This window comes from Quercus robur, chromosome 2 (assembly GCF_932294415.1).
Source record: "Quercus robur chromosome 2, dhQueRobu3.1, whole genome shotgun sequence".
In the NCBI taxonomy this organism is placed as follows: domain Eukaryota; kingdom Viridiplantae; phylum Streptophyta; class Magnoliopsida; order Fagales; family Fagaceae; genus Quercus; species Quercus robur.
In genome coordinates this window covers 50538950-50557534 of record NC_065535.1, presented here as the reverse complement: position 1 = coordinate 50557534, position 18585 = coordinate 50538950, and the positions used below count along the sequence as shown (strand labels likewise).

At 34.8% G+C, this 18585-nt stretch overlaps 1 protein-coding gene across 1 annotated transcript; it reads right to left on the bottom strand.

The window, feature by feature from the left end:
- Window positions 1-220: 220 nt before the first annotated feature.
- On the bottom strand, window positions 221-1478 carry LOC126706648 (probable carboxylesterase 17). Its single transcript, XM_050406186.1, has one exon. The coding sequence runs from the start codon at window positions 1375-1377 to the stop codon at window positions 328-330; it is 1050 nt and encodes a 349-aa protein (XP_050262143.1). The 5' UTR covers window positions 1378-1478; the 3' UTR covers window positions 221-327.
- Window positions 1479-18585: the final 17107 nt, after the last annotated feature.

Sequence of the window (18585 nt, the reverse complement as noted above, 5' to 3'; positions counted from 1 at the left end):
TACTAAGGCTAAACTTGGCTCACTATCCGTTAATTGGATTTCTTTACCACCTCAAGAACTACAAGGCTATTTACTTCAAGACAGTCTTGCTACAGTATGAAATCCAATTGGATTTCTTTATGCTCTCTTGATTTAATTGTAATTTTTTTTAAAGAAAAAATTTGTAGAACAGTATGAAATATTCATTCTTTTATTGATACAAACAAAGATACATTAGTATTGCTTAGGGAATACATTACTATTAGACCAACAGACCTACTGGCAACAATCATATCATCAACACAAACATGCTCCAAAAAATCAAAAGAAAAAGGAAAATCCCAGTAGTTATTCGTTAATGAAAGCCTTGATATGGGACATCATTTCTTGGGTTCGAGGTTGAGAGAGCTGAGAGTTATGCAGAATTTGGAATGAATGCCCTACGCCTTTGTACATCACTGTTTCCACCCTCTTCCCTGCGTTAGTCAAGGCTGTGCAAAACTCCAAGTTCCTATCCTTCAATATGTCCGTCTCCGATACACATACCATTATGTTTGGAAGCCTAAAGTCCCTCAACTTGGCCATGCCGTTTGCTAGAGGGTTACACCATGGATTGTCACGGTTAGACCCAATAGGTAGTGATAAATGCCAATATGTATCAGAAACCAATATGGATAGTGCTGAATTAGCCGGTTGATTGGTATGCTTTTCTGACCAAGTTCGTGCCTCTCCTCCAAAGAAAGGTTGGATCAAGATGGTACCTTTGAGATACAATGGCCTTATGATGGTGAAATCAGATGTGCCACTTGACCCTAGTCGTGTGGCCACATTGTAAGCTATATTGGCCCCTGCACTGTCACCCGCTAGGAACATGCTAGTGAGATTGCAATGCCTCAACCACCATCTGTGCTCAGTTGAACCATTTAGAGCTTGTTGTTTCACCCACATAAGTGTGTTGAAACCATCTTCATATGCAGCAGGGAGACGGTTCTCGGGGGCTAAACGATAATTTACAGAGATGATCACACAATTTGCTTTGGAAGCAAGATTGGACAGGAACTCATTGTAACAGCTCCAAGCAGCAGAACCTACACAAAATCCACCTCCATGAAAATAAACAAGAAATGGAAGCTTGCCAAAACAGCTTGGGACATATATACGTGCCCATAAGCTAGTGCATTTATCGATTACAACATCATTTGCCGTCACACCACGCTCTAATGACATGGTGCAGGGGACAATAGGGACAATTGAAGGCCTCTCAACATGTCCATCCATGTAAACTCTTATAAGACCGTCAATCTCTTCAACAACTCCTCCATGTTGGTGCTGGTTCTTGCCAACTTGGAGATTAAACCTTGGATCAAGGGAAATGGTAGCCATGTTTTTGGTTCTCATTAAATGAGTGGATTAGAATGGTCTTTGTGGTCTGAATAATGTTATTGCCTTGAGGAGTCTTTATATAGAGAATGAGAACGTGTGAGGCCAAAGAGAAAGCCTCAAGATGATAAGAACCTTCCTCTTGTTTTTCTCTCACAAGTGGGTGTCGTCACATGGATTCTCATATGAGGTAAAAGTTCAAATTTCTTAATCCTTTTTTTCTTACATTCCTTCTCTTTCAATTCATAATTTCAATATAATCCATATTTATTCGTTTCTGACCAAGAAGAGCTACATCTAGACTTAGTACATTCTAGCTATTACCCGAGAAAGATCTCTATTTGAACTTTGCAGCAACTTTTTATCAACCTTACTACATTTTGTCCATATCTTAAGCCTCAATATGTACAGAAAAGAGATAACCAAGCATCTTTTTCAAGTAAGATTTATAGTTAGAATTCCCCCATGAAATAATGTATAACAATGCATTAATTAATAGAGTAAGCACAAGAAAATCAATCACATATAGACTGTTTATTCTTTCCAAATATTCTCTTCACGTTTCTTTAGTACTAGGAGGATGCAGGACTATCTTTCTCTCGATATATCTTGTCAGAATATATTTGGGAACTATAATTGAGTCCACTTTTTATCTGCAGAACCACCTTCTCAAACTTACTGAGTATCTGTTATGGAAGCCTGGTGGTTTATGATATAATGTTGCTTCTTAGTTCTTATCCACGTGTTCACAAATTTTCTGACCGACTTGAATAAAATACTGATTGAAAATCATGGATATTCTTCAATTTCCAAGTACAAGCAAATGGACAGTCAACTTTATTCTCCAGATATCCTACTTTCTCCTGAATTGCTTTTTGACTACTTATTTTCTAATTATTCCTTCCCTTTTCCTTTTTTTACTTCCCCTGGAGCCTGGAGGCACGCGTGGGGGAGGGCCTGGTTTTGAATTTCTATTATGTAATCTCTATAGAAATTAAGCTAACAGTTAAAGTGAGGGAAATTAATCCTGGCTCAAGCCCACAAATGAGGGCATGCAGTTGGGCAGGTATTATTAGTCCAGGAGGCCATCAGCAATAGCTCTCAACAAATTAAGCGACAGACATGTTTAAAATGACATCATATAGGGGGTATTTGATTTGCTTGATGCTACGTTATATTGTAACTAGTGCATAACATCATGTATATATGTATGGTACAATTAATTAAAAATAATCACAATTATACCGTTCAAATTATACATTTTTTTTGAAAAAAATGTTCAAATTATATATGGTATTAGTTTATACTTTTTTTAAACCATACATTTCATAAATATATAATGGTTTCTCATTATTATTGAAAGTTCAATAAGTGTATAAAACACCTTGAACGTTTAGACCCCCAATTTACAAATTACCAATTCAAGCTTAATATCAAACAATTAATGTACGGGATATGAACATAAACTTAATACAGAATTGATAAATAATCTAAACCAAATAAAATCACATCCACAGCAGAAATTAAATGGAAAAGATTAAGAGAAGAGAGATGCAAACACAAGGATAACACTCGATGTGTTATCGAAGAGGAAATCGAAGCCCTCAGCGTAAAACCTCTCCACCGCCCTCCAAGCAGTAAACAATCCACTAAAGAATGTAGTTGGGATACATGAACAGCAGAAGACCCTCCAAGCCTAATCTAGCCAATGTACCTCAACCCTCCAAGCTCCTACTCCAATGAGGTTACGCCGAACCTATTTTTTCTTTAGCTTGTCGGATTCCGCTACTTAACCATAGCATCAACCAATATGAAATTGGTCTCTTCTTAACTGCTTTCCAAACACCAAATGAACTCCTCACAGATACGGGAATGGTGAGAAAAGGTTTTGGTAATGTACCTCCCAAGGATTTGATAATAGAGAGGAAGAGAGTAGAGGAATTTGAAGAGTCTCTATGTGAAGATTGTGGATGAATCAATCTTGTTTTTTTCTAGGGTTTCTTTCTCAAAATTCTCTCTGGAAGTTCTCTTAATATCATGGGTATAAGGGTATATATATAGTAAGGTGAGAAGGAATGTGAAAAGTCAGTTTTTCCCAAACAAGGTGATCTGGCGACTTGACCTCGCGACTGGGCTGAGTCACGAGTTCAAGCCGCAAGTTAATAGCCTGACCAACCTGGGACTTTCGTCCTGTAGTGCAACAGCTGGCATGACTCTTCAGCTTCTCTGCATGCTCCGCACGTGTGCCGACTTTGGCGGCTTGCCAGTCGCGAGTCACCCGCGAGTCTCTGCATCCTTGCATAATCTTGAGCATTTCTTCACACTTTCTCACTCACTACCCTTACATAATTCCCACCTAAATACAAGGTTACTAATTGCTAAAATACAAGCAAATTTGACACGGAATAAAGCCAACAAGATGGTTGATAAAATTCAACCTTACAATTATATAAATATATATATATATATATATATGTGGGTGTGTGTGTATATTTATTTATAATTTAGAATTTAATTGGTTTTAGACTTTTTGGTTTTTGCAACTAATAATTCACTTGCCACAAAAATTTAAAACTTAGATTACACGTGGCAAAAAATTGAACTCCAATTTAGAATCTAATTGGACTTGGACACTTCGATTTTTAGACTCAATAATTCACTTGGCACAAAATTAAAAATTAAATGAGACACATGACACAAAATTGAGAATCCAATTAAAATCTAATTGGATTTTCTTTAAGCTTTTGCTATTAATATATACTAGTATGTAACCCGTGTTTATGCACAGAAATGATGAATTGTAGTGGTGCTATTGATTTTAATTTGAGTTATTAAACATATAGGACATAGTTCGAGTAGGATAAATGGAGGTACTAAAATAGTTTTTCTTTACAATTTTTATGATATTAGTTACATTAAGTTTCTCATTACATTGTTATTATGCATATAATTTTGAAAATTACTATTGGATACTACATATACAATATCAATTCATAATTATTGTCTGTGAAATTCTATTAAATACAACACAAAATCAAATAATAAATTGGTCAAATAGTATCTTCTAAATTTATGAGGATAAGTGCATGAGATCGTTCAGCTCAATCACAGTTTGTTATGTTCAATATCTTCGCATACAAAACATATGAATAGAAACAATATAAAAAATATACTCATTAGTTTAGAGAAAAAAAATAACAACTAAAATCTAAATAATTTAATTTGTATGGAAAGTTAATAAAAGCAAAATCCAATTTTGATCTTAATTGCATTTTCTTTAAACTTCGATTTACAAAAGTAATATATGTATATATATATGTGTGTGTCTATATATATATTTGACTTAGTTAGTAATCGACCGTACATAGTCATGATATATTACATAAATGACCTATAATTTTGAATTTTTTTTAGTTATACAAAAAAAGGCTCATAAATATAAAATCATTTAAACTCTCTCTTCCTCTAATCTCTCTCTCTCTCTCTCTCTCTCTCTCTCTCTCTATATATATATATATATATATTAATAAGTAAGGTTTAGAGAAAATCCAATTAGATTCTATAATTGAAGTCCAATTTTGTGTCATGTGTCCTAAATTATTTATTTTTAAAGAGAATTTTATTTCTTAATTTTTGAGTAAAATGTGGGATCACATCATTAATATCCATCCAAGTGAGTTATTGTGTACAAAAACCAAAAAGTCTAGAATTAATGAACATAAAAAAAAATATATATATATTTTTTTTAAAATGACAATTTACATTTTTTACCTAATAATATTCTTACAAGATTTTTTAAAGAGTTAAAAAAAAAATGACTATCAATAATATTTAAATTATATATGTATGAATTATACTGTGCATTTTAATGTATATCTTTTAAGTATATCCATGCATATGTATAGAGTTAGAAACTAGTTTTGTATATAAAGTTAGATATAGAAAATGTAAATTTTCCTTCTTTTTATTTATTTATTTTATTTTTATGTTCATTAATTCTAGACTTTTTGGTTTTGTATGCAATAACTCAATTGGATGGATATTTATGATATGGTCCCACATTTGACTCCAGAATTAAGAAATAAAACTCTTTCTAAAAATTAATAATTTAGGACACATGGCGAAAAATTGGATTCAATTGTAAAATCTAATTGGATTTTTTCTAAGTATTGCCTTTAATATATATATATATATGTGTGTGTGTGTGTGTGTGTGTATATTTATATATAGATTAGCATGTAACCCATGCAAACACATGGATGTATTTAAAATTAAATACAATTTTTATTATAAAAATATAAATAACTAGAGAAATTATTAAAAAAAAATAGCATGTAATACATACATACGTATGGATACATTTAAAATTAAACACAATTTTTATAATAAAAATATAAATCATTAGTCAAATTAATATGATAGAACGTGTGATGATCTTTGTTGTGTAGTGATTTTTATTGAGTATATGTGATTGGTTTTTTTTAAAAAATTTATAGTTCATTAATATTAGATTCTTAGTATTTTACACTCATTAACTCACTTGGCACAAAAATTAAAAAAACTTAAGTGGATACATGGCACAAACTTAAGTAGATAAATATGGTGTGGTCCTTACATAAATTTAAACACATGGCACAAAATTGAATTCTAATTTCAAATTCTAATTGAAATTTCTCTAAACTTTTCCTATATCTATATATATATATATATATATATAGATATATAGATGTTAAATGGCCAAAATGGCCAAATACCATCTATTTTTGAAATTTTTAGCAACAGAACACTGTTTCGGAAATTATTGGGGATCTACCACTTTTTTTGGTACTCGAGCTTGGTGAGCTCGAGTACCATATTTTTTAATCCACTGTGGCACGATGACATGGAAAGCTGGAATTAAAATATTCCGCTTGGTACTCGAGCACCTGAAGCTCGAGTACTAGTTGAACAGTACTCGAGTCCTACATACTTGAGTACCATCTGTTCATTTGTACACCACTTACTGACAGGTGTAGTACATGCACGACAAGTTTTGCATTTACCAAAATCCTGACAGGTGTAGTGCATTTACTACACCAGGTTGTGTAGTACTACATCAGGTTTAAGAGAAGCCCATGCGAACTGACATTATGTTGCAGGTATAAAAAACAAACAAACAACAAGACAAACAAACAACCTTTCAATCTAATCAATTCTTTTTTTCAAACAATTATGTTTTATTTTTATTTGCCTCTTCATTTTTTTTTTTAAGAAAAGGTATTACAAGAGAGAATATGGGATCCACGAATGTAAAATATTTATTTTGTGATAAGATTTTTTTAAAATTAAATTTAGGGCAAAGATGAAAAAAAAATGGTAGAATAGAAAATAATGAGAAAAATAAAAAAGTGAAAAAATAGAAAATGTTTTAGTTTTCTTTGTGTGTATTTAGTTGATGGTAGAAAAATAGAGAGATTAAAAAATCTTTTTTTAGTAAACTATAATATTTATCAAAACACACAAAAATAATAATATTTGTGTTTTAAACCGGATTTATAATAGTGACTTATTAGACATCAATAAAAAAAAGTTTAAAAAAAAAGTATTAAACTTTTTTTAATCACCACGAATACCTTTTGTGGGGTCCAATAATTTGTGGCCCTGGCCCATTTTTACATTGGGGCCCAAGGCCCGAGCCGAGGAAGGTTATAGCTGAGGATAGGTAATAAAAGTCCAAATAGTCTTGAGACTCAGCCAAGGATGATTCTGTCCTCGGCATATCCGAGGTCTCACTGGAAGGAAGGGCAAAAACGGTATAGGAACAGCTTGGAAAAAATCTAAAATATCTAAGTCAATAGAGAAGGGTACACTGGAAAGTATAACGATTAGGGAAAGCTGCCCTTACTGCCATTCAATACTCTACACCTGACAGAGCCATACTCTCCAGCTTTTACAACCACCCCCAACCACTCTGGATATGGGCTGATGAGACAAGTATCAGTCTTGGAAAAGTCGATCCTACACGTGGACGAAGGATAAGGAACACAGGCTAGTATAAAAGGAAAAGTAAGCAATCCAGAGCAGGGGCTGGGAAAAAGGGCCAAAAACCAGAGCCTCCCAGCCCGCCTCTAGGAGAAAGACTCCTAGGGCGAACACGATTTAAATTATGTATGAACACCACGAAAAGCCACCGTCTTGTGACCAAGGCCTAGCCTTTTAAACTCACGCTCTATAAATGATATTGTTTGGGCATTTTTACGTGCGAACCCAGTATCGTTTTGGGTCGTCACAAATCGTGTCCTTACAATTGGCGCCGTCTGTGAGAAAGGCTTGTGTGTTGGCACAGGCGGTAGGTCGAGACAGTCCCCTTGTCATTTCTAAACAGCCGGTTGTAGAGTTCTAGCGTAAAGTTCCACTAGGGGCTACGTTTCTTCACTAGGGGCTGCGCCTCGTAGCGTTAGCAGCGCGGATGGTTCTAGGGGCATGGCCGAGGGGCTAGTCCCCCTAAACCAAGGTCCCACGCCATAGCCGAAGGGTTAATTCCCCCAACTACTTATCAAAATCAAGTTTTGGACAGAACCAAGGTATTGCATGGTCCTCGGACTCAAACCTATGGGGAAACCAACTACTTATCAAAATCAAGTTTTGGACAGAACCAAGGTATTGCATGGTCCTCGGATTCAAACCTATGGGGAAACCAACTACTTATGAATATCAAGTTTTGGACAGAACCAAGGTATTGCATGGTCCTCGGACTCAAATCTATAGGGAAACCAACTACTTAGAAATCAAGTTTTGGACAGAACCAAGGTATTGCATGGTCCTCGGACCCAAACCTATGGGGAAACCAACTACTTATCAAAATCAAGTTTTGGACAGAACCAAGGTATTGCATGGTCCTCGGACCCAAACCTATGGGGAAACCAACTACTTATCAAAATCAAGTTTTGGACAGAACCAAGGTATTGCATGGTCCTTGGACTCAAACCTATGGGGAAACCAACTACTTATCAAAATCAAGTTTTGGACAGAACCAAGGTATTGCATGGTCCTCGGACTCAAACCTATGGGGAAACCAACTACTTATCAAAATCAAGTTTTGGACAGAACCAAAGTATTGCATGGTCCTCGGGCTCAAACCTATGAGGAAACCAACTACTTAGAAATCAAGTTTTGGACAGAACCAAGGTATTGCATGGTCCTCGGACCCAAACCTATGGGGAAACCAACTACTTAGAAATCAAGTTTTGGACAGAACCAAGGTATTGCATGGTCCTCAGACCCAAACCTATGGGGAAACCAACTACTTATCAAAATCAAGTTTTGGAAAGAACCAAGGTATTGCATGGTCCTCGGACTCAAACCTATGGGGAAACTAACTACTTATCAAAATCAAGTTTTGGACAGAACCAAGGTATTGCATGGTCCTCGGACTCAAACCTATGGGGAAACCAATTACTTATCAAAATCAAGTTTTGGACAGAACCAAGGTATTGCATGGTCCTCGGACTCAAACCTATGGGGAAACCAACTACTTAGAAATCAAGTTTTGGACAGAACCAAGGTATTGCATGGTCTTCGGACCCAAACCTATGGGGAAACCAACTACTTATCAAAATCAAGTTTTGGACAGAACCAATGTATTACATGGTCCTCGGACTCAAACCTATGGGGAAACCAACTACTTATGAATATCAAGTTTTGGATAGAACCAAGGTATTGCATGGTCCTCGGACTCAAACCTATGGGGAAACCAACTACTTAGAAATCAAGTTTTGGACAGAACCAAGGTATTGCATGGTCCTCGGACTCAAACCTATGGAGGAGTCAACTACTTAAGAAGAATTCTAAGTCGCTCAATCCTCGGACCAAATACCTGAAAAGGTTAAGGCTTTGAAAGTTATCAGGAAGATGGCGAAATGCCTTATTACTCAGCGACCTACAGGCGCTGTACATTTTGGGTTATACATCCTCGGATGATTACTTCCTACACGGCATCGAGCATTCAGCCATCACCTCGTTCAAATTTGGAGTACACAACCCATTTTCATGTCGGCATCGAGCATTCAGCCATCACCTCGTTCGAGTTTGGGGTAGACAACCCATTTTTAGGTTGGTCTTATTGTACACGATACCTCTAATTAGTTCATAATGACATTTTTTTTTCTTAGTAAGGGATTTCGACCCTAAATATTGTTTTCTCAGGTCGGCGTTATTATGCCAGACAGCCCTAATAAGCTCATCATAATATCTTTTCCTTTTCTTCTTAATAAGGGTTTCAGCCCTAAGTATCATTTATTCGATTCGGTATTATTAAGTCGAATAGTTTCAATAAGCACAGAGCAAAATCTTTTTCTTAACTGGGATTTTGGCCCTAAGCATCGTTCAGAGTATAGAAATAAAAAAGAAGTCGCAAAGTAGTGCGTCTATTTACGACATAACCATTTCAAAAAGAAGAGATAGAATATACGAAATGAAGCAATGATGACTTTTATTAATATAAACGGGTATTACAGTGTACAAAGAAGGGCTTAAACAAGCCTATATAGAAAACGAGTTACAAAAACAATAAATAAAAAAAAAACGACAAACGAACAGCCAAAAATCTTTTTAAGCTCTGCTCCCAAGCCTTTCCAAATTCTGCCCCAGTAGCATCCATATTGAGAGGAGGACCTTCCTTGGTGGGAGAGGAGAAGAAGAGAAAGAAGGAAAAGCACTAGGATGGATCTGGTGGTGGAAAGAAGAAGAAAGAGAGGCAAAAGGAGGCACCAGTGAAGGAGGAGAGGAAGAAGCAGAGATACTTTGTCCCTGCGTCAGTCCTGACTCCTAACATGCTGGTGCCATATTAGCTGTGCTCATAAGAGAGCGGTTGGTACTGATAATGGGTGACCCCAGCTTAGTCGCGCCAAAAGTTTGACGCGACGAACCCCTGCTTCGGATTTTGGCTGAAAGGAGGGTAAGAAGTATCTTGAGTCTCTGTCATCCCTACCCTGACCGAGTTAGTTTGAGCTTCACAAGAACGTAGCATTTCTGGGAAGGGTATGGTCTCTTCATTCCCGCTCATATCGTGGATGAATCACAATTCAAAGTGTAAGCGAGCGGATAAGGGAAACTCTGGGGGAGGCTAAGAGTTTTCAGACTTTAAAAGAATTGAAAGGTCTCTATGTAAGAGAGGTAACCTCCTGCTTTCCTTCTTATATGAAGGGCAAAATGGGAGGCATTTAATCTGTCCAAATTTCCAAGAAAATCGGTAAACAAGAATATACCCATTCCACTTCCCCACGCCGTCAATAACTGTCGAATTTAAATGGTCTCGTAAAGGGAAATCATTAAAGGCGCGTTTCGGATAATGAAGCGGCAGGAACGCATCATGAATGAATTCAAAGAAATATCTTGTAGTCCGGTATGTTTCTTGGATAGGTGAAGAGACACCCACATTGATGAAGGGCAGATCTAAGCAGATCGCAATAAAGGCGTGGCATTACCAAAACCCTCCTCTCCGACCAAGAGGTCGGACAGCAGGATTTTGAGGGACTATTGTGGGGTCCAATAATTTGTGGCCGTAGCCCATTTTTACATTGGGGCCCAAGGCTCGAACCGAGGAAGGTTATAGCCGAGGATATGTAATAAAAGTTCAAATAGTCTTGAGACTCAGCCGAGGATGATTCTGTCCTCGGCATATCCGAGGTCTCACTGGAAGGAAGGGCAAAAACGGTATAGGAACAGCTTGGAAAAAATCTAAAATATCAAGGTCAATAGAGAAGGGTACACTGGAAAGTATAACGACCAGGGAAAGCTGCCCTTACTGCCATTCAATACTCTGCACCTGACAGAGCCATACTCTCCAGCTTTTACAACCACCCCCAACCACTCTGGATATGGGCTGATGGGACAAGTATCAGTCTTGGAAAAGTCGATCCTACACGTGGACGAAGGATAAGGAACACAGGCTAGTATAAAAGGAAAAGTAAGCAATCCAGAGCAGGGGCTGGGAAAAAGGGATAAAAACCAGAGCCTCCCAGCCCGCCTCTAGGAGAAAGACTCCTAGGACGAACACGATTTAAATTATGTATGAACACCACGGAAAGCCACCGTCTTGTGACCAAGGCCTAGCCTTTCAAACCCATGCTCTATAAATGATATTGTTTGGGCCTTTTTACGTGCGAACCCAGTATCGTTTTGGGTCGTCACAAATCGTGTCCTTACACCTTTGAAAAGTCCACGTATTTCTCAAAGTTTAATATCAATCCATATCAATTTTATTTGTGTTTTGGTGCATATGTAATTTCCGCTTTTAGCTTTCAGGTTTCTTGTGATTGCGTAGTGTTTTGGTACATATGGTTGTGCAATAAATGTTTTGCATGTATAATATTAGGTTTTGCTACACAAGTGGGTGTGCAATAAATGAACTACACCTGTTAGTAAGTGGTAAATGCAAAACCTGATGCAAAACCAGGTGTAACCTAATGTAGTACTACACAATCTGGTGTAGTACATGCACTACACCTGTCAGTAAGGGGTGTTCAATAAATGAACAGATGGTACTTGAGTATGTAGGACTCGAGTACTGTTCAACCAGTACTCGAGCTTCAGGTGCTCGAGTACCAAGCAAAATATTTTATTTTCAGCTTTCCATGTCATCGTGCCACGGTGGATTAAAAAATATGGTACTTGAGCTCACCAAGCTCGAGTACTAGAAAAAGTGGTAGATCTCCAATAATTTCCGAAACAGTATTCTGTTGCTAAAAATTTCAAAAATAGATGGTATTTGGCCATTTTGGCCGATGTTAAATTCTTGTAATCTTAGCACATTCGTGCAATCTAATTATAGGGATATAGCATTCTAATGTTTGGTCTATTAATTAGTTACATTCTCATCACATCTCTAGTATGTAACATTGCTTTTTTTATTTGGTTGCTAACATTCCTAACAATCATTATAATTTTAATAATGAATTTCTAAAAACATTCCTAACAAATTTGTATTTTTTAATAATAAAACTCTTTCTTACAAACTAAGCAAAACTTTATTTCATTTTCCTCTACTTTCTCACTAACCAAACAAAACTTTTTTCACTTTCCTCTACTTTCTCACAAACTAAGCAAAACTTTAGTTCATTTTCCTCTACTTTCTCACTAACCAAACAAAACTTTTTTTCATTTTCCTCTACTTTCTCACCAACCAAACAACTCATATCCACAAAACAATAAAACAATTTTCTTTCAGCAATTTCTCATGCACCAAAGAACTAGAATCCACCATATTTATAGACATAAAATCATAAAGCAATTAAACAAAACTTTTCACTTTCCCACACTTTCTCCCTAACCAAATAGATCCACCAAAAAAATTTGTCTCTATGAGGTTTGTACAAATCTCTCTAGCTTCAATCCAAAACAATTTCGATGATTTCGCCTTGAACACGATATCCACTACTACAGCTCGTGAACAAAACCCTATGCAAACCTTAGTCATTGTACATTGCCCCCATAGAAGAATCTGAGCTCGAAACTCTACAATATATAACTCACACTCTCAGTCACAAACAATTAAGCCCATTGATAAATTATTACATTTCCCACAAATAGGTAATGTAAGATTTCTCCCATTTAATAAGATAATAAGATTACAATAAGTTAGGTTAATATGAAATATTTTGCAATCTTAGATTATAGTAATCTTATGCATAAAAAAACAAATAAACCAAACACCATAATATTTACACTGTGGTAATTTGACCATAATGTGATCAACATTACAGCAAACCAAATGCCCCCTTAGTGGTCTAAAATCAAATCTTAATAAAACACGATTGAGTCCTCTTTACCTAGTATGACAAGGATGATGAATAAATCGAATGGTTTATAAATAATTTGAGTTCAGTTTAGAAAAAAGTTATTTTTTATCTTCTTTAATCTTTAAGCATGATCAAATAGGAGAAAAAATCAACATAGAGATTTTTTGTGGTTCAATGTACTTATGTCGACAGGAACAAGCAATTATTAATCCACTATATTAGAAATTAGGGTTAGAATAATATTTGTATATAGCATAACTCTATTTAGTCCCTTGAGCCAATTGGTACAAAAACAAATATAAGACAATTCCAACAATATGTATAAAAATATATTTATATAGATATGAGATTAGAATATGCAAGTTTGTCCTTAAGTTCATAATATATAAAATTATTATTTGTAATCTATTGATAAATAAATGGTCAATAATGTAGAAAAAATTTATATAATTTTCAAAAATATTAAACTAGTAAATCTAATTTTAATAATCTCATAAAGAAATAAAATCATTATAAATAATTATCTCAAATAATATAATTTCAACTATAATATAGTTATTAATTATTAATATAGATTTGTAGACGAGTAAAACAAAATAGTGTTTACTATATATGAAAAAAAAAAAAATCAAATAGCTCATAAACAAACATGAGCCTATTCAAATGAAGTTAATATAATACTCTCCTTGTCATATTGATGAATTAACGGTCTAGGGAATTGCTAGTCTGAAATTTATAATTTCAGAACTTAATATGAAAGTCAATTAGGAATCATTCCTTGGTACAAAAGATACTCAAATGAAGTTTCTTTGCTGAATAGATACTCAAATGGTGTTGACAATTAGAAGATCGAACAACACAAATTGTAATGACAAGATTGATTGAATTATTCATAACCGACTTAGGGCTAGGTCGGGAAATTGCGATCAAATGTATCCATATATTTTAAGCGATTGGTGAGTCTTGAGTGTATTTGGAGTGTATTTTTAGTTCAAGACAAAATCAAGGTTCAAGCTCAAGAAGAATTAGAGTTTTTAGAATCTCAATACTCGCTCAACACCAAGCTTGATCGATCAATGTTGGGTTTATTTTGACCCTAATTAAATAAATCAATTACCCAAGTTAATTAAATTATCAAATTATGCAAAGATCCAATTTAGCATGTAATGGGTACAATCATAGTGCCAAAACTAAATTCCATGCAGCGGAAAAGTAAATTCAAGACAGTAATATTGTTACAATGGGGAAAACTTAAATAGAAATAACCCCAATGGGTGGTTTAAAGGTCACCACACCTTGAAAATCCACTAACAAAGATTAAGATTAAAAGTACAGGGAAAATACATGATCCATAAGTACCTACTTGTAGTAAAACCTATTGAGCTATCTAAGTGCAGTTTCAACTCAATTGGACTACTTTTCTTAGTAAACTTCTTCATTGTGCATGGATCTCCAATCTATGATTGACTTCACCATAGCAACAACTTGATTGCAGTAGGTTAACTTTGCAATAGCTTCACTTGGAACACCTCAATGATCATCAATACGGTGTCGAAGACAATGCTTGGTACAAAACACTTGGTGCACAAAAGTGACAACAGTATCTCATTTTTCCCTTTTGAACTCACAGATCCAGTAGGTGGAGGCTAGGGTTTTTTCTTTGAATCCTTTAGGGTTCTTGCCTTTACAACCTTATTTAAAGTAGGGTTTGATGGAGCTTTATATAGGCTCTTCATTAGGGTTACAAAAATCCACTCATACAACCCACTTAAAACAAAACATTTCAGCTAAATTCATAATTTGTGATTCTTAATTGGTTGGTTGGAGTCAAGCTTAAGTGAGGCTTGATTGGTGGAGTGCAGTTAAGGTAGCAAATTTTACAGGTCATGAGCAGTCTCTTATATCTTCTTTAGACACAATCTTAGACACTAAGAAGTTACAACTCAAAATACAATTAAACAAGGATTTGGATATGGGTTTTGGACCTAGAAATCGAGAATTACTAATCTTAACCTATTGAGTTTCGTGCTAAGAATATCCAGATTTGCTTAAAATTAGTCGTCATGCAGCTAGGGTTTTGTGTTTTTCAAGCCAGGACATAAAAGCAACCCTAGGGCACGTTATTTGAGACTTTTTGAGAGCCATGTGGCGTACACAAGCGATTAGGAATTTCCAAGCTCTCTCAAAGCATCAACCAGAGTTATAGTCCAAGTCTCTAAAGATCGAGGGATCAAGGTGAAGTTGCTGCTCCTATTATACAAGTTGTTGAACTAAATCTTCAAGTGGGTACTTGAACTCGTGAGCTGGTGTTCACATTCAACAGAGTTCACTTATAGAAGAGTTTGTGAATTCGAAGCTGCATTAGGTAATGTCAGTATGTTTTACATGAGATAGTAAATTTAAGTAAGGTTATCCTATTTATAAACTTACTCTCTATATAGTGGATCTATTTTCCTTGGGATTGGTAGTTAGAAACTTACTATTTTTTTATTTCAAAATAGTTGTTCCATTGATTTCCCCACGTCACCATATTTCATGATATTTTATTTCCTCTATTGTTTACTTGTGCAATATTGTGTTTGATTGCATTAATATAAACAAGACCAAGAGAAACACTACACCAACTAAGAATCGAGTAGAAAACACCATCCTTACCATGATCACAGTCATCCCTAACAAGACAACTCATTCCATCTTGTTGCTCATAGCTTAAATATATAACAAAAAAAAATCATTGTTATAGTTTCCCACCTAAATCCTCACTTCATTTCACTAAAAAGCTCTCTTTAAGTAAGGCAAAAAACTCCTACTGAAAAGATCTTCCTCCTTTTAAGGCTTTAAACTGGTGATTAATGAGGGGACTTGGTCAACTCATCTTCATGCACAGCTTCTCTCCCTCTAATCACAATCAAGTTTTCTACTTTGATCCAAGAATATCATGCTTGACCTTATAGTGGTTTACAATTATTTTTACCAATGGACTTAGTATTATTTACAGATATCTTACCTCTGGGTTCATAAACGGTTCTTATTGTTGAATTCATGATAAATTAATGTTCACCTATTACTTTACCACTAGTTGCAAGTTATTTTGATGTAATTGTTAGGATTAGTGCCTTAAAATCCTGTTGTATTATGAAATATACAACATTATGTAGTAAAATAATAAAAGTTGTTTTATTGTCTAAAATAATGGTAACATGAATATTTGGACATTATTATATAGTCCTTAGAGCACTCACAAAGTCATTTTAGCAACCAAAACACCAAAAATACACACCACAACAAAAGAGGTAAACCTAAAAAGTTTTAATTGATTGCTACAGTGGGTTGCTATCTCTAGCAGTCCACTGTAGCTTGAAGGTATACCCAAAAAACCATTTTTTATTCCCCACACGCTCACAAATCACTTCACACGCATAAAAGGTTTGTTTTCTTTCTTTTCTTTTCTCTTTGCTCTCTCACTTCTCCTCTACTCTCTACTCTCTCCTCTCGGCTCCGACCTCGGCCCCTGTGAAATTGAATTGTGGACATCGACGTTGAGGTGAGATCAGATTCGTGGGCATCAACGTTGAGGTGAGATCAGATTCGTGGATTGCTGGTGCTAGTGGGTTTTGGTTGCCAGTGCAAGTGGATTCGTGGCTTTGGGTTGGCGGTGTTAGTGGGTTTTGGATGGCGGTGCTAGTAGATTTGTGGGTTTGGGTTGCCAATGCTTGCCAGTGCTAGCGGGTTTTGGTTGTGTTTTCTAGGTCTAAGTTGCTGTGTTTTCTAAGTTTGATTAAATGTGTTTTTCTTGGCGGCAGTGATTGTAAGTAATGGTGGATTTCTTGGTGGAGTTGCTAGGTTTTTTTTGTTTGGATTTCTTGGTTATGTTGTTCTGTTTTTAATGGGTTTTGTGGTGGGTTGTTGATGATGGTGGTTTTCGTTGTGGTTGTGGTGGTGGTTTTGTTTTGAGTTTTTTGTTTTGTAGTGGGTTGTGGCTGCCACAGTGGTGGTGGGTGCCACGACGGCAGTGTTGCGGTTGTTATTTATTGTGTTAGATATATTATTTTAATGTGTTGAATGCTAACATAAAACTTTTGTTGTAGGGTGTATTATAAAGTGAGTTGTTAAAATAGATAAAGTAATGTTTTGAGTTGGTAAAAACTAAAATTTTTAGATGTTTTACTGTGAATGCTCTTAAGAAGCATTATATGTGATTTAGTTACGGAAAATATAAATCACAAGTTTCTTATAAACTCAAAATTTTAAATTTGTAGTTGGTGATGAAATTGGGCATTTTATCTTTGAAAACTATAATATGTCAACTAAGATAGCTTGTCTTGATCATGAAAGTGAAGACTTCTAATTGATATGTTGATAAGTCTTAAGTATGTAAGACATATTGAATATTATTGCTATGAGATTAATTATTCCATTAACAATTGTCAACTGAATAATAAATTTCATGACTTTCATTTACATAAACTCTCAATCATGATGAAATTTTGAACATGAATCAAAACGTTGTTTTCATTGATGTATCAAGAGTGAGATCTTAATTACAATAAAAAATCTTAGTATGTTGAGAAATCACATGTGGTGATAAGGGAATACATATTCTTAAAATAGAATCCATAGTCTCTTTTAAGAGATATAACATATTCTCTTAAGATAGGTTTAATGTGATTAGTTATTCAGAGTGTTAGGCCCAACCACGGTAGTAAAGAGCTACTAAATATTATATTTTATAAAATGAGATTTCATAAATGTATGAATAACTTGAAGGATTGAAACAAGAATTCCAGGATAGAGAGAATCATTTACAAAGTGACAGCTATACATTATGCCTTTTTGTTACTATGAATGTTTTCTTGGATAGGTTTTTTTTTTTTTTTTGGGTGATAGAACTAACTGGTGTCTTGGTAGACGGGTTAATTGATTAAGGGTGAGTTTGATTGGGCTTTTTGAAAAAGTGTTTTTTGATAAAAGTGGAGTTTTCAAAAAATGCATAATAAAAAAGTGTTTTTTCAAAAAGATGAGTGTTTTGTAAAAACTGTTAAAAAGTGCTTTTTGAAAAAGCTGAGTATTTGGCTAGCACTTATAAAAGTGGCAGTTTGAAGGATAAATTACCAAAAAGGACAATGTATATATAAGAGAGTTTATTTCATATATTGTGAAATTATTTTTTCTCACCAATATTAGCTAATAATAACCTACCACTTAAGATTTATTGTGAAAATATTGTGATAATTTATACTGATTTTAATTTGAACGTACTATTACAATTATTTTTTTCTCTTTCTAAAAAAATTATTTTTTTCTCACCAATATTAGCTAATAATAACCTACCACTTAAGATTTATTGTGAAAGTATTGTAAAAATATTGTGATAGCATTTCTTAATTTTAATTTCTTATTCTTTATTTTCTTATTTTTTTTCTCTTTTCATCCATATTTCCCTTTTTTT